This window comes from Acanthopagrus latus, chromosome 1 (genome assembly GCF_904848185.1).
Source record: "Acanthopagrus latus isolate v.2019 chromosome 1, fAcaLat1.1, whole genome shotgun sequence".
Taxonomy (NCBI): Eukaryota; Metazoa; Chordata; class Actinopteri; order Spariformes; family Sparidae; genus Acanthopagrus; species Acanthopagrus latus.
Genome location: NC_051039.1, coordinates 22,941,961 through 22,962,550, shown reverse-complemented (window position 1 = coordinate 22,962,550; position 20,590 = coordinate 22,941,961). Strand labels below are relative to the sequence as shown.

Here is a 20,590-nt window from a genome sequence, read left to right as displayed (position 1 = left end):
AAACAGGTGGTAGGAGGTTCAAGTCTTCTATCGCATATATAGTACATAAGCTTTAATTGTGACACAGCATATTGAGGTGCAAACACTCATAATATCTCCAAACAAATGACGTGACCTCTGAAGGTTTCTAGTAGATTATTCAGAAATCGTGTTTTTAAGCCAGGATGGTAAAAATGTACTGGCTCCAACTGCCTAAAACATTTTTCTGGTTTTCTGATAATAATAGATTGAACCTTTGGACTTGACTGAGAGGATGTCAAGATGAACTATGAGAAACTGCACAAGCATTGTTCTGACATTTAAATACCAACAATTATCCGACTACATCCTCAGGAGATTAAATAATCAATAGAGAAACTATTTGTAGTTGCAGACTCTCCAGGAACAAAAGAAATCGTGTTTAAGGAAAGTCTGCTTCTTGGAAAACAGTTTTATTATCTGTTGAAGGCCTGGCAGCTACCAGCGTAACTATGTGGCCCAAATTCACATTCTTCTTTGTTTGTTTCTTCCTTTTTTTAAATGCTTTTTTTTTTACATTTATTTTCCTTCCTTCCCTTTATCATTATTTTATCTAATTATGTGTAAGACGAGCTGTGAACTTATCCATCTGACTGTCGTTATGTTAGGCTCAATACTTGTTAATGATCCAGATCCTGGGCAACATGAACTTGACTTAACCGTCCTTTGGTTAAGTAATACTTGTTTTTGTGATAAATCTGGAAAAATAAAATAAAATAAGGTAAATTTGGTGATTTTATAGTAATACAGGGAGTGTTGTGCCGACCTATTCCTACAAACTCACACATACAGAATCATCTATTTTGGGTTGCATGTGCGATACGTTCTTTCTTTCAGATGTAATTAACAAAAAATATAATACAATTATTCACACACACACACACACACACAAAAAAAATACATATTCAATATAACAACATTAAAATTACAATTTCCAAAAAAAATTGCTTGTTTTCAGATGCCGACAGATTTCATGTTGGTTTTTTTTCACATTGATTATGTGATGCTGTGTGTTAAACAGAAATGATCAACCTTCCAGTTCACCAGTTTTAGACCTCACTGTCTAAAGTTGCCTCAGTCTAATACATAAAACTGAAATTGTTTGTTTGTGGATATCAAAAACAAATGTGTCACATATACATTTAATTATAACAGTCGATATTCGGAAATGAATGTGACATGGTGCAACAGATACTCACTGTGAGCTTGTAGACGGCAGCGTGCTGGTAGATGACATTGAGCACAGTGTTGTAATAGGTGAAATAGGGCTTGTCATCCACTGTCCATTTAAATGTGGGATTGGTGCCTTCAAGCACTGATGCCGTGTAGCTCTGAAACACACACACACAGACATATAAACATACATGTGAAGAAATGATGAAAAAAATCAGTGCAATGTGTATAAATAACAAAGGTGAACAGTGAATGTGACTACCAGTGAAGTAAACACCCACTCACCACCACTGACTCCATCAGCACCCTGTGTGCAGGGTGAGGCTGTACCATCAGACCTCTGAGCGGCTCTTCCAGTTGGATGACCACAGTCAGGCTGGCCTCCGTCACATTATTGTGAGCCTCGAGCTCCACCTGTACTGAACTTCTCTTCTCCTCTGTCCCCAGGCTCAGATGCAGCACTGCATACAGGCTGGGCTCTGCGACCTCAGCCCCAGACCCCGTGCTCAGTCCAGGCCGACAGAGTGTCGGGCTGACAGAGAACTCTCGGGGACATTCGGCCTGGAAAGTCACACTGCAGTTAGCACCACGGCAAGAAGCTGTTGTCTCGTAGCGAGACTGGACACGAAGCAGCAGCCGGGTGTCGTTGGGCTGCAAGTAGAGGGTGCCGTTCCGGGGAGAGGGGTGGAGGATCGTCAAGCCCAGAGGAGGCACCACACGCAGCGGGCATGATGCTGAAGCTGGGTATGATGGCTCAGCTGAAGTCACCTATATACAAAAACATCATTTATCAGCAAACACTTAACATGTACTATGTTCTGAGGAACGTTTAAATGCACATGAAAACAGTCAACAGTTAATGTATTATTGATCCCTCTACATGGCCGACATAAGCAAGCAAGAATATGAGCAAAAAAACTGGCTATTAGATATCAATACAGCAGTTATTACAGTTTAAAACATTTTATATGACAGAGTAACTTCTTTTTGGACAAAGTTCTTCTTCTCCTCACTATTTTCTTTGTTTCACTCAGTGATACATTTGTTATAGGATTAACTATTTATTGCAACAAATATAAATACAGTTATGCTTATTGTGATGGCCCCTATGCAAGCTTGCCAACAGCAGAACTGTGTGGCAGTGTTTGAGCAGGAGAGATATGAATGAGTAGGGAGCCCTGTTTAAATGGACCACCTTACAGTAACAGTGGCTGTGGTTGGTGGTAGACGAGTGGTGGCAATGATTCAATCAGCAGGCTATCAGCTGATTACAGCTTATGCTTATTAACTTATGCAAAGCTTGTATTTTTCTTTTTCTGCTGTGCGTTTCTTGTTTGTATGTTTGTTCTGTTGTATTTACACAGCACTGTTCAAAATCAATAAACTCAACATGATTGAAAAACACAAGTAAAAATAAAAGTAAATGTTTTTATATAGGACTCTCTGTAAGACATTTAAATACGTTGAAACCTGCCAGATGCATGCTGGGATATGTCATTTGACAACTTACTATCAGGTTGTAGGAGCCAGGCTGGGGTAGACCAGCAGACAGCTGTGCTCCCTGCAGCGGAGTCTTGCTCTGTCCCACATAGAGCACCCTGACAGGGCAAACTACTTCCTCCAGCCAGCCTCCCTCACCATCCTCTACCAGGGCCTCCACGTCGAGCTCTGGGTCAGGCAGAGGGTCAGCGTCATGGTCGGCCGAAGCCTCCGTTGACTGTCCGGTTTTGTTGATCCAAAACCACTCTGACTGGTTGAGGGCTAAAACGGGTTGCCGCCATGGTGACTGTGGGGTGGACTGACAGCGGAGAAGCATGGCAGGGCCAGCGTCGTGCTGCAGGGCGATGACATCACCGCGGGAAACCAGGAGGTCCTCCAGTTGCTCTTGCACCTGGGAGGTGCCAGAGAATGCAGGCAAGTACAGATCAATGTCAGACAAGCAATAAAACTCAAACACGTTTTCTGACTAGAAGTGTCTTAATTATCAAATTGAATATCAATCTGTCCTTTTGGGCTTTAACACTTAAAAAACTCTTTCCCTGACTCAATAACATTGGAGATAAAATTAAATTAAAATATCCTCTCACCAGCACATGTGAAGCAGGTCCTGCTGGCAGAGTGAAGACCACCTCATTCTGTAGGGCATAACGTGGCCTTAGTGCCCCAGGGGGCAGATGGTGAGCCTGGGTGCAGTTGAGGCAGGATGAGGGCTGGCAGGGACTAGCGAGGGGCAGACACTGCTGCTGGAAGGGACACCACTGCTCTAGTTGGGGGCAAGAGGGTTGATCGATGCTCTTGGTGTCACTGAGGACACAAACAGCCACCGGAGAACACGCTGGACCTCCACAACCTGAAACACAGGATGTAACTCGTTTGATTTTTAGTTTGGAAAGTTTGGACATATTACAAATAAAAATCCATTTTACTGCAAACCCCTCCCACTATGCCAACATTAGCCATGACCTTCATTTGGCTCACTGTCAAAACAATATACATTGTGTTAAAAGTGAAAATCAGAAATCTCCAGCTCCAGCCACACAAAATGTACTTTAACAAATGCAGGTCACAGGTCAGAAAATGAACCAAATAGTGTAGATACAGTCAGTCCGTTGAGATCTTTAACTTTAGTAAAGGTAGTAAAGGAAGTGCATCAAGTCCTGCATTCATTATGTTACTGAATTAGAAGTAAAAAAAGAGAACAGCAGCAAAATAAAATTAAAGTATCAAAGGTATAGGTGGTGCAGCAGTATGTCTCATCATAGAATTTTATAATATTATTATATTATTACTGATGGATCATTAGTGTGTAACAGCATCATGTGGAAGTGAAACGAATTTCATCTCTGCCTCCACACCACACTTATACATAGCTCACTTTTTAAAATATCATTGTTAATCCAAATGAGTATCAAATAAATATAATGGAGGAATGTATATTTTATTAATCACTTCACAGAGATATTCAGTGTTTATCTCTTGATTGCTATTATTATTATATTATCATCATCATTAAGTTATTTCCTTTACATACAGAGGCCGGAAATACACACACATGCAAACGGGACATCTACACATGGATCAGAGCGAGGGGCTGCCCCTTTGAGGAAACCAAGAGCAGTTAGGAATTTGGTGCTGTGGACACCAAGGCAGTGCTCACCCACCAACTACCAGTCCACACTTTGTATAGACAGGTTCAAATGGGTCTTGAACTGGCAACCATCTGGACCCCTAGCCAAGTCTCTATGGACTGAGCTACTGCCGCCCTAATGGAGTAAAAAGTGCCACGCTTTTCTCTAGAACATAGTGGAGTATACAGTTCTATTGAGTTCCTCAGAATTGTACGTTCCACCAGCGTTTTTAGCTGATTCATATATTATTTTAATCATTATTCTATTTGTTCCTCTAATAACAAAGACTTCAGAGCAAATAAAAAGTACATCAATCAATTTTATTTAGGAAAGGATGTGGTGACGCTTTCAAGAGGAAGAACAAAACCACAAATGTCATCACAAACAACATTAACATTATTTATCATATTTATTTTGAGTCTTAACATCTGACAAGCATGATGGAGTGAAACTGTAGATAAAAGAAATGAATACATCTTTGAATTTGCTTTTTTTTTTCTTTGAAAATGACATGTGGAATGGAAAGTAAAATATGTGACTGAAAGTGACTGAAGTGGGAACATTATTAAGTATGCTTTGAGTAGGGTGGTGGAAACTTTCTGTCTCCATGTGCTCCATGAAATTAATAATTGCATATTGGCATTGTCTCGTTATCTCATTCTGCGCTTCACAGAGAACGTGTTCTCTTATCTTGAACAAGCCGCTCGCCTCTCTGTTGATTTCTCTCACGTCAGTCCTGTGCATCCGCTCTCTGCACCCCTGTCCATTGCTCAGCTTTGCTGCTTTGTCTCAGCGGACAAGTTCAAAACAAAAGCAAAAGCATTTTGAGTTCCTTGTGTCTTCCGCACATGATGCTTTCTTGTGTTCCAGTTACATGTCATGTGTCTGGATGAGGGCAGGAAGCGCTCTGAGGGGACGTGACCTTGATCGCTCTTGTTTCCTCTCTCTTCTGTTTCGCCCTACTTTGTGTCTCAATTCAAACTTTTCTTTCATGTTCACCTACCTAACAACTTCAGACAAGGCTGGTCAGTGTGCGTGTGTGTTTTTGTCGAACTGGAGGTGTGGACGCAGGTGGCTTATAGATTTTTTAACACCTGCTGATGCTCACCAGGAAAGTGCAGACGGTTTGGACTGTGTTAGTGTGTGTGAGTGAAGGTGTTTGACTCACTGGGTAGCAGCAGGTGCAGGCCGGGATAATGACAGTGAGGTCTGTAGATCTGAACTCGGACGTGGATTTGTGAGCTGAGGTCCTGAGTGATAAACTCAACGGAAGAAAGACGACCTGCCTGAACAAAACTCAGAGCTGGGAACAACAGCATCTGAGCAGGAAAACAGTGGAAAATACACACAGAAGTGTTTGATGAATAGGGTTTGAGGAGAACAGTGTGATAATTCAAATAAGCTGAGATTTCTTCCCCACCTCTACGCCATGGCTGGGAGGCTGTGGAGAAGAGAGCGGAGCCGATGGGGCATGGTGCAAGTGATTAAGTGAAGGGAACACAGCCAGGCCCACCATGTAGATCCCTGCATCTGGAACACGCACTGGAGAGGAAGAAACTGAATAAAGTCAAGGTGGCAACAGACGAGGGCAGACAGAGGAGAGAGGTAGTGGAGGCAGTTTACAAGAAAATGATGGGGCAACTGAAGTCTGCACTGCTATAAAGAGATTAAGAGGTGAGAGAAAGCAAACAAAACTACTGTTAAAGAGACTACAGGTGGAACTTCTGTGTGATGTATCTGCAGAGTGGCACAAATGCAGAATCCAAAACTATATGGACCCAAGGGACAATTAGAAAATCAGACACACACCCACCCACACACGTTGTGTGTCACTTTATGAGACTGACGCCTGATGTTTACTGCAGAACATGCTTTCGTTCATACAATTGAAATAACTAAATCAGAAGGCTTAAGGCGCTGAATTGAAATATAAGGGCAACGCTTGAAAGTTGAGTTGAACTATACTAGACTATTTCTATGTGAAAAAAAGGCATATTTCTCTTTTGATTACACTCACCCACGTCACACTAGCCTCTGAAGTGTGAAGTGTGTTTATTTTCTAATGCTTTCACAGCTTGGGAGCCCTTGGACACTCATAAAATGTAAGGTCTTCCTTTACAAATGGAGTAAATTATGACGAACGGGAATACATTTAATCACTAATTTAAGATTATTACCTGTATTTATCATGTACAATTCTCTCCATTTCCCCCTGTCCACCTAGTCTGAAAAAGTGACCCTTCAGCAGAAAGAAATCAGCAACACTACGTTGCGATGATGATATATTAAGACATGAAGTATTCTGCTGTTACTAAAATTGTGGAAATGACTCTGGGTAATTCTCAAATATGGAGCAATTTGTATTAATGCTCTGTGCTTCAGGGTGCCAATCTAGTGCTTGTGATTAGTTATGAAGGAGGCTGTTTGCTTTTCCTTTCTAAGCTTGTTTGTGCCGCAACTTAATTTACATAAAATTGATAGTGAAGATGGTTGAAAGTCTCTGCTCTGAGCCCAAACAACTTGGGCACAGAGGGATCTGCGGAAATTACATTTACATCAAAACTGTGTCTTGCTTTCATTTTCTTCCACTGATTACAGGTTTCTAGGTTTCTTTTTTTCTATTTCAATTGCTCTGTATTTTCATGTGCATGTGTCTCTCTGCATGTGTGGCACCTACCTTGGGGGCTGTACTGGCAGACGTACGCCCTCTTGGCATTGCATGGGTGTGAACTGGTCTGGCCGCGCTGATCGAGTGACACGCACACGTTTCCGGGGGAGATCGGGGGGAACCGTGGCGGCAATCCCTCCTCACCCCCCTGTGCCTCCGAGCCGTTCACCCAGCGCAGCTTGCCTGGGCTGCCGACATCGCTCAAGCCCAGCCACACACCTCGCTCCCTACGGTGGGAAAAGACACGTACGACACAGATTAACACAACACCTGTTTGACATCTAGCTGAGTAGCTGCTGACAGCTGGAAAATTGTCTCTGTCACTTGAAATGTACACAGAAACAAACACTCACACAAATATTAGCAAATACAAGAATAATACAAAGAACAAACCTGTAGCTCAAAAGTCCCCTTCCAAGACTGACAATTATCTTTTTCAACAGAGGACCGTGGACGCAATCAGAAAACAACACATCGCTCAAACCTCACAACACATCAAGTCGTGAAACAAAGTGGGCCCCAACAAACACACATTGAAGTCTGTGAATTATGTGTCAGCTTGCCTTCAACCTTAATTGAATCCCAATGGGATGTCAAAAAGGGGATGTCAGATATTTCATATACCACCGTGATTACGACCGATAAATTGGATTTTCACTCCATGATTCCACTAATGGACTGCTTATTTTACCCCCTCTATAATTTTTCTGTCTGTCAACTGGGAAAAGATGGTCTTCTTTCCAAATGAATAAAAGTAAGTGTGTGACTCACTGCGATCTGGTCAGACTTTTTTCTACACTGGCAGTGTGCTTACATCTGTAAAAGTGACAGGGGTCAAAATATACAAGCAGAGAGGGAACAAGGGAAAGGGTCTTTGAGGCAAAAAACAAGGACTGATGAAAAAAAAAAGAAGAAAAAAGTTATATAAGCGAGGGGGTGGAGGAACACATGAGTGGAGGAGGAGAGCAGAGGGTCAGGCTTCATCTGCAGCACGCTTTTTCTTCAGTCTAAGAGGGCAGGGCCTCTACCCTTAGATTAACACACTCTCACACACACACCATGAACTCCTCCTCCCAGGGTGTTAAAGTTACAATGCAGCTGTGCTTTTACAGATGTGTTTTTTGAGACCCTCTCCGACCTAAACACCAAACACATGCAGCTTTCAAATCAGCACAAGGCCTTTTCAATCGTAACAAAGCCCCCACCACGACATACTGTAAAGATGCATCATTAATTTTCGTGGAGAGAGACCGTTACCATGACAGCCTGACCTGTTCACATCTGAACACTTGCTAAATTATGTGTGATAAAGCAGCAATTTCACCATTTTCATGCAGTCTGAGAATGAATGAAAAACAGAAATTCATGAATAGATGACAAAAATACGGACAACAAATAAATCAGAGAAAATAATCAATGTGTTGTGGTTTAAGCCATGAAATTAAAAAAAAAAAAAAGAAAAAAAGAAAAAAGAAAATAATGAAATGAAAAGTTCTGCCATCAAAAAGCCTCATGTTAGGCCAACACACATACACACAAGGAGTCACATTCGGTCAAAAGAGCCTAGAAAACACACACACACACACTTTTCATACCCGCATCCAAACAATGTTCTTTGTGACTGTCAGTATTTGAAAGTTCAACATCTGTTTTGAGTATTTGATGTCTGTCACAGTGTTTCTTTGGCTGTCACTGCTGCAAACGTGGTGAGAACTATCAAGTTTGTCAAGCAAACAGGATGAAGCAGTGTGACAGAGAGCTGACAGACTGTTTCTTGGTCTCTTCTACTGATATAGCATTAATACTGACATCTACATATTTACATATATACATATACATAATGTATGTATTGAGAGCAAAAGGTCATGATAATAGTATTTAAAGGAAATATTTACTAAAATGCTTTTTCCGTCTTAGTTTGAAGAAAACTGACAGAGAATATATATCCAAAACTATAGACAGGGCAACACTGCGGCCCCATTTCTGCACCCCATACAGACAGAAATACTCACTGTGTGACTTTGTGTGCCAGCCGGTTTCGCAGCACGTCACTCCTGACTATTGCCAGAGCCCCACCGCGGTCTGAACACTGATCTCGAGCATCTGTCCAGCTCAACTCCCCTGGAATGATGTGGAAACAGCGTGAGGCGTGGCGCACCCCATCCGTTGGACAGTCAGGAGAGGCTGGCAGGGGACAGAAACATTAGCATCATTTGAAGTTGTACTTGCAACATCATGGGAAGATGAAATCATGAATTTATTGTAAAAAAAAAACCTGACATCTTTTCAAAATGACTTCTTAGCGAAAAAAAAAAATACTTTTATACTGTGTTCATGGCTATGTTGATATTAAAAAAAAGAAAACTTAACAGGAGTTGCATTTACACAGGCACAGAATTGTCACATTAAAAGATATATCAACAATAAAGGAGCTCTGGAGAACAAAACAAACAGGAGAGAATTACAGGAAAAGGGCAAAAAATGGCAATCGCATTAATGATTCACTGAATGAATGAATACCAGAAAAAACATTAACTTGACCTTTACTTCTAGGACTTTTTTACCTGCACCTCTATTTCCTCTCAAATCTTAATATAAAAACACATCATTTTAATCAATACAGGTGGGAACACATCAGATGTTAGTGTCAGTTGCAAAAAGTGCACGGCGCATTTTCTAAGTTTCAGTTTTCAAAAGTGTGAGCTTTTGAAAGGGAGAGAAACTCACTGAACCTGAAAGGAGACACAAAAGATGTTGATACACAGGGACACAAATGCGCATCTTATCTAGTAAAGACAGACAGAAATAACCCCCTGTGACATTTCTTGTCTTTCATATTTACAGCCTGTTCTTCAGTGAAATTCCTGAGTTCCGTAAACTGACACTTTGTAGGAACCAGCCCCACATTATCTCAAAGAAACAACCTGGTGCACAGATCAAATTGTAGTTACAGATTAAATTATGAAAGTTAACAGTTTGAAGAAATCTTAACATACTGTTATGGGAGATGAGACAGCGTGTGAAGGAGGGGCTGATGAGTGCAGGAGGGAGATAGGTTTACTGTGTGTGAGAGAGTGGTTGTGTGTGCCCGCGCTGGTGTGAGAATGAGCGATAGAGGCACAGTTAATGTATGACTGCTTTTATACACCAGGAATCGACCGATGGGTCCCTCTATTCTGACTACAGAATACATTTTAAAAATGGACTTTACTTTAGAAAAGTCAAGAAACTGATTACCTCAGAGTCAACACATAAAGTAGAGTACTAAATTCAAGTTGTAAAGGCTAAAAAGTCTTCAGAAATAAGAAATGATTAGTGTATTTCATTTAGTAATTTTGAGTGAATCAGTTTGCTTTACTTGTTTGATTTAAGTCACTTTGCCAGCCACCAAGTTTTCATTTAAAGGTGTTATTGACATCATTCAGCCACTAAATGTGTCATTCCATCTCCACCTTCCATTGCATTTACGCCACAACACCGCTGCTTTTCCAGTCATCTGCCAGAAGCATCATAGCTAACGCTGCTCATGCTGCTAATGCTACTAATGCTGCTTATGCTATCTAACGCTAACACCGCTAATGTCAAACTTACAGCATGCTGGGCGCACACTGTCAGCAGAAAGCCACCATTTTTGCAATTTCTTCCACAAACTGGCAACAACCAAGACCCTTGATGCTGAAAAAACATAGATACCATGTGATGCTAACAACGCTATACTAAAAACTGTTGGTTTACCCTCACCTCTGTACGCTTACTGAGCAACCCCAAACTGTGGACAGACAAAGTTAGCAACTTGATAGCTGAACATTGTGAAGCATGCAACAGGGAGAGAGACCGGTTATTTTTCTTCATGAGTAGGAAGAGACCAAAAACAGAGCTAAAAGAGAGTGACTGCTGGGCTTCTTTTCACCAGGTGGACAGCAGCTCAACTCCAAATGAATGCTAGGGTTGCTCCGTGCATGCAGGAAACAACTGTTTGCTAACAAGCTCGACATATTTACTTAAAGGTCTGTGTGTAGGATTTAAAGGGATGTATTGGCAGAAATGGAATGTAATATTCATAACTATGTTTTCTTTAGTTATTAATCATAAGAAACTAAGTATTGTTGGTTTCCATTAGATAAGAATGAGCCTTTAATATCTACCCAGGGAGCAGGTCATCCTCCATGGAGCCCGCCATGGTGCAGTGCCATGTTTCTACAGTAGCCCAAAACAGACAAACCAAACACTGGCTCTTGAGAGGAACTTCAGTGTTTTTCCGCAAGTTAAGCAGCCATCACAGGTTCTCCTACGTGCTTGTAAGGGGAGGGTGACTTTAAAATCCAGTCAAATCCTGTACTTATCGCAGTGCTTTGGAATTACCTTTCAAAATATTATGCTGATGATTTATCACAGCTAACCAAGTGCTAATTAAGAAACAGGAATATATATGAAAAACAATTAACTAACAATCTGCCATCAGCCCCGATGATGAATGTGCCACTTGAGTGGTGTTTATGAGACATTCACCCTGTTTGTTTTCCAGGTAAATACCATAGAGTGTCATAGAGCTACTGTGCAGATGTATAGCAGCAGGAGAGTGCTGGTAAGTTTATTGACCATGGATCAGCTAAGTTACGTTAGCTGCTCAGAGCTTGTGGATTAGCTATTATCTTACCTTCAGCGACTTGGACTCCATCCCCATCCTTTATAATCTTCCAGTCTACATCCACACCAACAGCACCCCAGCTGACAAGCGTCAGCTCTAGGCTCTTATTGGCCACAGCAAGAGATGGACAGCGCAGCTCCAGTTTGGGAGGAAGTGTCACTGTCACTTCTCCGCGTGCAGAGACCTGAACCTGAACGCACGCAAACATAAAACGAAATATTAAAATCAGTTATAATTGTACAAAAATGATATCTTTCTTTTTATAACCAGTACAACATGATTTCCTATTTTTTTTCTCTCTTACGTCTTTATGTCCAGCCCAGGCCATCAAATTGACAAAATAATGTCCTGGAAGTCCATATTTGTGAGTTGCCGTGGTGACGCCTGTTCCTGTAGTGTTGACCCGGGACGACTGGTCACCAAATTCCCAGGATAGTGTCACCGGAGTGACAGAGGAGGCGGCGGAGAAACTGATGCTGTCATGAACACTTTGCAGTGGCAGAGGCTTCAGTGAGACAGAGAAGTCCACCGCAAACACATACTGAGTCTGAGTCCACCCGCATTTCTATGCATAGAGAAAGAGGAGGTTTTAGTGTTGATATGCACAAGAATTTAAAAGAAAAAGAAAACTTCCCTTGCTAATGATTGCTTAGATGTTTGTGGTTTCACTGTTATTTCTATGGTTTTACATAAAAACTTGGTTTTAATGAAACTTATGTACCAAGCTGATTTGAAATAAACAAATCTTGATTTTCAATCGGCATCTTGGATGACTTCTCTGGAGTTGCTGCAGAAAACTTAATCTGAGGATGCAGGAAAGTCATTCAAGCCGCAGAGGGAAGTCGTTGGTACGTTACGGGAAGGTTTCAAGGAAATCCTGAATGGTGTGTTTACAAGAGAAGAAACAAAGCAAAGTACAGGAAGCGACACTAAGCTATCTGGGACCGGTATGCGCCACGTACCTCCATAACCTGGGGGTTTGTACAGGCCGCGGAACACTGAGATTCGCTGATGAAGTTCGGCTCTGCCAGTGTGCTGCAGAGACATTCGTGCCTCTTCCCCAGGCCCCCATAGCGGTGCGACGCAGCAAAACACACACTGTTACACTGTTCACGGGTGAAGTTTCCGGGCGTGGAGGAAGAGAAAATAACAAGCTCACTCCGTCCCCCTCCTCCACTGCTGCTGTCCTCAAGACAAGCCGCATAGTTCAGACCTGTAGAGGAGAGAAACGGTTTGTCACTCAGTCAACACAGCACATAATGATATTTGGCCTTGAATCTCATTTTAATCAGTGTCAGACCCTTTCTGTCCAATACAGCAGAAAGGATCAAAAGAGGTCAGCTTATGAGCATTTCGTGTGATGTCAAGTCAGAATCTGTCATCGCATGGATTTCATAAAAAAGTAATATTCATTAGAGTTGCCTGCAATTGTCAAGTGCACTACATTTCCCTGAGTGTAGCTGCCACAGAGACTTTACTTAAGTCCCTAAAATAACACAAAAAAGGCAGAAAGAATATTAATGAGACTGTTAAAAAACATTTTCAGTTCTGTCATTTTTGTGACAAGTGTATTTGTATTTCGTACCACAGGTGAGCAGGCTGATGTTGAGCAGGGGATGGTGGCGGAGCTCAGGAGGGTGGTCACAGAGCATGGCATCCGGGCGTCGAACTCGCACACCTTTCTCCTGGAGCCAGGTGACCAGCCGGAACAGCTTACAGTCACACTCAAAGGGGTTCCCGCTGAGGTCACTGGAGGACAGGGAGGAAGTGACTGGATCAGTAATGTTGAAACAAGACAACACACAGGTTGGGGATGGGCTGAGTCGCACTGATAATACAGTCCCAGGGGAATGAGTCCTACAACTTGATAAGAAGTTAGCATTTTTGTACACAAAGGCAGCGGAATTTTTTAAGCAGGTTTTTGATTTGATGAAGATATGTGGTTGACACAAGCTTAAGATATTTTCACGTTTTGTTCTGCAACATAAATACATCAGTGCCACACATTTGAATTATAAAGTTTTACATGTCTTAAAAAAGGTGGCTGCTAACAAGTGTCTAAGCGAGACTCGGTCATCATGCCGAACACAGAGACTTTGAATGATGCAAGACAAGGAAAGCTCATAAATAGCTAGTGTATGAACGGAAATAATTGGGAAAGGAAGAAGCGATAGTGATGGAATAATACATGAAAACTAGATTAAAAAATACATATACAGGTCTGACAGGAGGAGAAGAGGGTGGAAAACATGGGGTGAAGACAGACGGGACGGAAAGAACAATGTTATGTGACATGTGTCTCTCCCTCTATCACCGACTAGTGAGCTCAGCTGTCCTCAATGACAGACTGTGCACAAGAAGAGAACTTCTCTCATCTTAAGACCTGGACTGGTGCATAATTACTACTCACTGCCTCCCACTCAAGTCCGAAATAGAGCTTCATTCATCTTGTGTGTAGGCGAGGTAACTGGAAACATGCCAGTTACTGAAGCATGTGTGATCAGATGTATGCTCTTGTCCGTGCATATGTGTCCATACTTGTGTGTGTGTGTGTGTGTGTGTGTGTGTGTATATATTTGTTCCAACTGAATTTTAATTCACCATTTCATGTTTATGTTAGTTGCAGACACAAAAAAGAGACACAGAGAAAGTACCAATGAATTATTACTTACATTTGAGTTAAATTGAATAGGTTGTCGCATATCGTTTCTTCTACGGTGGTGATTTGGTTGTTGCTCAAATCGCTGTTGGGGAAGAAAACGACAAATCACTGTTGATGCTAAAATACAAGCAGGTCTTTTTCCTTCGCTGATGTGACTGTGCTGATTTGTGGAAAATACTATCACGCTGCAATTTTTGGCAAAATGAATGTGCCGTGTCAGTGACTACGCACTCAAGGCCAATAATTGAGTCATTGAATATGTGAAACTGCTTCTCCTGCATCACGATCCAACTGTAAACTGAGGTAGTCATGCAAAATGACTTTTAGATTTGTAATTATCAAAGAAACTGACATTCTCACACCCTCATTACACAAACACCGACTCATATATCTGAAATATTCAACAAAACACTTAAATGAATGATTTATAAATCCCACACAACTGAGGGGCTCAGTAACAGACGGCATGCAGCCTTTTGATGTTTCTACCTCCCTCTTGCCCCTGTTTCATATTTCCACCCATCTCTCTTTCTTTCTTTCTTTCTTTCTTTCTTTCTCTCTCTCTCCCTCCTCCATCTCCACTCACAATCTCCTGCCCCTCCCTCTCTCCTCCATCCAGTAGGCTACATAATGGGGCCGTTGTGTGGCGGTTTTGGAAAGAACTGATGGAAACCACCAAGTCCTCTCTCATCACACACACACACACACACACACACACACACACACACACACACACACACACACACACACATACATGTGCTTAAACGCCCATTCAATGGGTGGAAGAAATAAGGTAATGGGTGGAGGGAGGGAGAGATGGACAGATGGAGAGAGGGAAAGAGGGAGGTAGTAGGAGCCTGGAGCCGTAAGCTGTAATTGAACTTAATCGCGCTGTGATTGGTGTGTGTGAGTGTGTGTTTGTGTGTGTGAGTGTGCTTGTGTGTGAGCATAGTCTAGTGGTACGTATGTTTTTTTTTAAAAAAATTCTGCTAACGCTCAGTTGGCTTACTCCAGGGATTTCTGCTTACTTAAATCCAGACTAAACCAAGCCTCTCCGTCTCCTGCTTTCTTTTCATCTCAATCATTCTTCATTTATCTTCTTTAATCACTCCTCTCCTTTCCTCTCCTCTCCTCTCCTCTCCTTTCCTCTCCTCTCCTCCTTGAGTGCGCCAGGACCTAAGTTTCCTCTAGACTTCTACTCACAGGATTGACAGTGGTCCACTGCAGAATACTCCTCTGGGGAAAACATTGATCCTGTTCCCTTGAAGATACCTGACAGAGAGAGAGAAAGAAAGAAAGAAAGAAAGAAAGAAAGAAAGAAAGAAAGAAAGAAAGAGAAGAAGAAAGAGATAAATAAAGAAAGAGAGAAAGAGAAAAATAAAGAAAGACAGAAAGAAAGAAGGAAAAAAGAAAGAAAGAAAGAAAGAAAGAAAGAAAGAAAGAAAGAAAGAAAGAAAGAAAGAAAGAAAAAGAAAGACAGAAAGACAGAAAGATCAACATGGATGCATGTAGACAGATTTGATGTACGGCAGAAATGATAAGAACACACAAACACATAATGGTGTCAGCACTCACAGCTCTCGGAGGCCAGTGAGACGATCAAGCAGGCTGGTATCAAGGGAGGAGATGTGGTTCTTGGAAAGATCTCTGTGGGAACAAAACATCCACAATTTAGAAGGAAAGATGATTGCACACACACACACACACACACACACACACACACACACACACACACACACACACACACACACACACACACACCATCACGAGAATTTACAAGTACTTATGGGACTGCACAGCACTGGGAAATGAAATGTAACAATATCAAGGACAGAAAAAGTGAAACATTAAGCTAATTACATCAGTTAAATTTTCGGGGGCTACAAAAATGAAAATGAAATGAAAATTGGTGACCTTTCATTTTTCTAGTTCATTCAGTCAATATTTTCACTAGCCAAATTTAAACTGGGGTCAAATTGATTGCATGGTGTATGTGTTTTAGAAAGACACCTCAAGTAACATGTGATTTATCAAAATTAAAACACTGAAATTACTTCAATGAAACGGGCACTCCAGAGCAGCAGAGGTTGAGAAATCTTGACTTTCAGTGTCCAGCATGGGTCAAGCTCCAAACACACCAGATCCTACATTTCCCATAATGCAACTAAAAAAGGAAACAAGATTCTCCTTGCTCAGTAAATGTCCACTACTATCAAATTTGTTACTGACCCTTAATGGTGAAAATGCGTCCAAGCTCAAGCAGATTACATCACTGTGACATCATCAGGGTTATTTCCTCACACTTAACACATACTGCCCTCCAGAACCACAGATGGCTGTTTTCACAGGTTCCCCATTATGACATCGGCCCCTTAAGTTGTACAATGTTCAAATGATACTCGGGTCAAAAAAACTAAGTACTTTTAGCATTTTTTATTGAGTAAAAGTATAAAACATGTATTGTCTTTGTTGGGAATAATATGTGAAACTTTGCTTTCAACCAAACATTTTTAAACCTGATTCTCCTTTATCGACAATCCTGTAGAGTGAGACACTCCGTTATTTTCACACCTTCTCTATTGTGTGCATGTTTGAGATTGGAGACAAGAACATCTGTGAAGACTCTCCTTATGTGGCTGATGCAACACGATTTCAAAATTGGTTAGGATTTGAAAAACTCCTGCAGCGTGAGTCCGGCCTAACTGTTGATCAGTCCCACACTTTGGTTCGCACAAATTTTGATCCACTCCCACATACAAAACTGCTTCAGGTATTTCCACAACACTTCTATTGGATTACGGTCTGCACTTTGACGTCGGCAGTCCTATAAAGTGAGTTTTTTGCTGACTCCAGAATTTGCCATTACGTCAACGATTAAAAGCTGTCCAAAGATGTCCTGGTAATTAAGGAGCACCAAACCTTGATACTGCCACCGGTGTGCTTCACAGCTGGGATGACGACAGAAAGCAGAGATTGGTTTTTTTTTGCTGTTTTTTTTTTTAACCAAACATTCAGTTTTCATCCGTCCACAGAAAATGCCTCAAATGGCCTTCTGGTTCAGCCATTCACCTTGCTGTGCTGCCCTACACCCTATTTCATTTAATGTTTGAGTGTTTGGAGAGTTTTTTGTAAGAGGTCCTAGGGAGATGATGCTGAATTCCATCTATTTGTTGACTCTCTGCCTGACAGTGGGTCAATGAAGGCCATGATGTTTTTGTAACCTTTTCCAGCCCTGTGCACATCAACTCGACAACTTCTTGTTTAAACTCCACAGAAATCTCCTTTGATCAAGATATATCACACTGACACAGACCTGGCTCCAGACTTTGATAGTAAAGATTCAGGTTTACATTCTGTCGGCAAAACACCGGCAGCCAAAAACTCACACTTGACTGTCGACCCATTGATGGGAACATCAGACACAAAATACCTATAGACTGATGGTTCTAGAGGTTCATATACTTTCTCTAACAAAGTCATTCAAAGTAACTACATGTTATGTGTTTCATATGATTTTAACTGCGTACTCTTTATCTAGTTTTAGGGATCTGATCACATTTTCATTCAGAAATACAGATAATTCTGAAGGGCTCACAAACGTTCTCAGGATGTGAAATGATCCAGCTTCAGACCTGTGATTAGTGGTTTAATTAGGCAGTTTGGGAGTTACTGGGATTAATGCTCGATTAAAATAGTGAGTAATAAACCCCATGTGGGTTATGCTGTGGATGACAGGACAACTAATGAGAAAACTTAAAATGCCACTCACTCACCTTCATATATTCATGTATGGCGCTCGCATGAAATCAATGACATCTTTATTGGGTCTACAGTGCAGCAGCACATTTCAAGGTGATGGCAGATTTTCTGAGTTTTTTTCAGAAGTCGGAGCTGTCACAAGTTTCTGTTTGTGACACTTTCCTCTACCATGTTAAATGGGGATAAGACAATAAAAGATAATATCACAGATTGCAATAAAAACACTATCATGATAAGTTGATCGTGAATGTCTTTACAGAAATGACTTGAAAATGTATGTGTGTATATGTGTATATTTATGTGTATACACACACACACACACACATACATACATACTATTTACATTGTAGATTCTTACTGAAGGCATCAGAACTATGAATGAACACATGTGGAATTATGTAGTAAACAAAAAATTGTGAAATAACTCAAAACATGTTTTCTATTTTAGATTCTTCAAAGTAACCACCCTTTGCTTTGATTACTGCTTTGCACACTCTTGGCATTCTCTTGATGAGCTTCACGAGGTTGTCACCTGAAATGGTTTTCCAACAGTCTTGAAGGAATTCCCAGAGATGATGAGCACTTGTTGGCCCTTTTGCCTTCACTCTTTGGTCTATCTCATCCTAAATCATCTCCATTGGGTTTAGGTCAGGTGACTGTGGAGGCCAGGTCATCTGGCGCAGCACTCCATCACTCTCCTTCCTGGTCAAACAGCCCTTACACAGCCTGGAGGTGTGTTTGGGGTCATTGTCCTATTGAAAAATGATGGTCCAACTAAACACAAACCAAAAATGGGATGGCATGTCACTGCGGGATGCTGTGGTAGCCATGCTGGTCCAGTGTGCCTTCAATTTTGAATAAATCTCCAACAGTGTCACCAGCAAAGCAGCCCCACACCATCACACCAGGGGACCATGCATGTAGAGACCATCTGTTCACCTTTCCTGGTCTAATGACCATTCCTTGTGTTTGTTGTTAGTTCTTAAAGTAATGATGGACAGTCGTTTCTCTTCACTTATTTGATTGGTTGTTGCCATAATATGAATTCTAACAGTTGTCAAATAGGGCTGTCAGCTGTGTACCAACCTGACTTCTGCACAACACAACTGATGGTCCCAACTCCATGAAGAAGGCAAGAAATTACACAAATGAACCCTGACAAGGAACACCTGTGAAGTGAAATCCATTTCAGGTGACTACATCATGAAGCTCGTTGAGAGAAGGCCAAGGGTTTGCAGCGCTGTCAACAAAGCAAAGGGTGGCTACTTTGAGGAATCTAAAATATGAAACATATTTAGAGTTATTTCACATTTTTTTGTTTACTGCATAACTCAATATGTGTTCATTCATAGTTCTGATGCCTTCAGTGAGAATCTACAATGTAAAGTCACGAAAATAAAGAAAAAACATTAAATTAGAAGGTGTCAAAGCGTTTGACTGGTAGTATGTGTGTGTGTGTGTGTGTGTGTATATATATATATATATATATATATATATATATATATATATATATATATATATATATGCAAATACTTAAAGTATTGTTAATCCTCCCATAAATGTAGTTATTGTACTTACTTAAAACTGTCTTTTAATTGACCTCAAACATGTCTTTAACAATTTAATTTTACTTATTACCCAGTGTTGACATTACGCACAGCACACAGAAACCAGACACCATCACGTCACTTCATCCGAAGTCTCTGAGACACTAGCAGAGAAACAAGTCAGGAAGGGAGAAACTGGTTGAGCTGTGGAGTGCCAAGAGGAGGAAGAGGCAGGACAGAGGCGAGCAGAGTGAAGGGCCTCCGGTCTCCAGTGTCGCAGCAAGGCTTCTGCTGCATGTGAGGATGATGAAACAAAAGGCGGAGAAAGCAGGGAGCCAGGAGACAAGAAGCAAGAGGTTGTGTGTGTGTGCGTGTGTGTGTGTGTGTGTGTGTGTGTGAGAAAGAGGACAAGATACTTGCTGGCCTGGAGTTTTAAAAAAAGGAAAATGTGTATAAGTGTATATGGGAATGTGCTCCCCTTTCTCCTCTCTTTCTACCAGTGTGTGTGTGTGTGTGTGTGTGTGTGTGTGTGTGTGTGTGTGAACAGAGTAGGACGCCCATTCCCAAAAGGAAACATCTGTACATTCCAGACAAGCTGTGTAAGAAGGACGGAGACCGAAAGGGAGAGAGAGAGGGAAGGAGAGACAGTGAGGGAGAGCGAGAGAGAGAGCGAGAGAGAGAGCGAGAGAGAGAGAGAGCTCTCCTCTGCTAAAGACATCAGCAGATGAAACAGGACAACATTTAGATGCTCCAATCCCACGAGCTGATCATTAGTCTGATACCTCGGCCCATGCAATGCTCTCAACATCGCTTCCAAATGTGTGTGTGTGTGTGTGTGTGTGTACCTCTCCATTGTATACAAAAACTTTCTTTCAGATCTTATAGCCGACACTGCAGAGACTGGAGAAGCTTAAGTAAGAGAAGGTGTGTGTGTGTGTGTGTGTGTGTGTGTGTGTGTGTGTGTGTGTGTGTGTGTGTGTGTGTGCA

The 20,590-nt window shown here is 41.5% G+C and overlaps 1 protein-coding gene across 1 annotated transcript in view; it reads right to left on the bottom strand.

The window, feature by feature from the left end:
• pkd1a (polycystic kidney disease 1a) overlaps window positions 1–20,590 on the bottom strand; it is a 73,587-nt gene that overhangs the window by 36,449 nt on the left and 16,548 nt on the right. The window contains exons 2-16 of the mRNA XM_037106930.1: window positions 15,873–15,944; window positions 15,501–15,569; window positions 14,308–14,379; window positions 13,221–13,384; window positions 12,598–12,848; window positions 11,940–12,200; window positions 11,645–11,825; window positions 9,000–9,171; window positions 6,997–7,214; window positions 5,740–5,861; window positions 5,488–5,638; window positions 3,279–3,541; window positions 2,702–3,082; window positions 1,477–1,959; window positions 1,218–1,349 (exon numbers count right to left, since the gene is read on the bottom strand). Of these exons, the coding sequence (XP_036962825.1) occupies window positions 1,218–1,349; window positions 1,477–1,959; window positions 2,702–3,082; window positions 3,279–3,541; window positions 5,488–5,638; window positions 5,740–5,861; window positions 6,997–7,214; window positions 9,000–9,171; window positions 11,645–11,825; window positions 11,940–12,200; window positions 12,598–12,848; window positions 13,221–13,384; window positions 14,308–14,379; window positions 15,501–15,569; window positions 15,873–15,944 (2,992 nt within the window). The remainder of the gene's footprint in view (window positions 1–1,217; window positions 1,350–1,476; window positions 1,960–2,701; window positions 3,083–3,278; window positions 3,542–5,487; window positions 5,639–5,739; window positions 5,862–6,996; window positions 7,215–8,999; window positions 9,172–11,644; window positions 11,826–11,939; window positions 12,201–12,597; window positions 12,849–13,220; window positions 13,385–14,307; window positions 14,380–15,500; window positions 15,570–15,872; window positions 15,945–20,590) is intronic.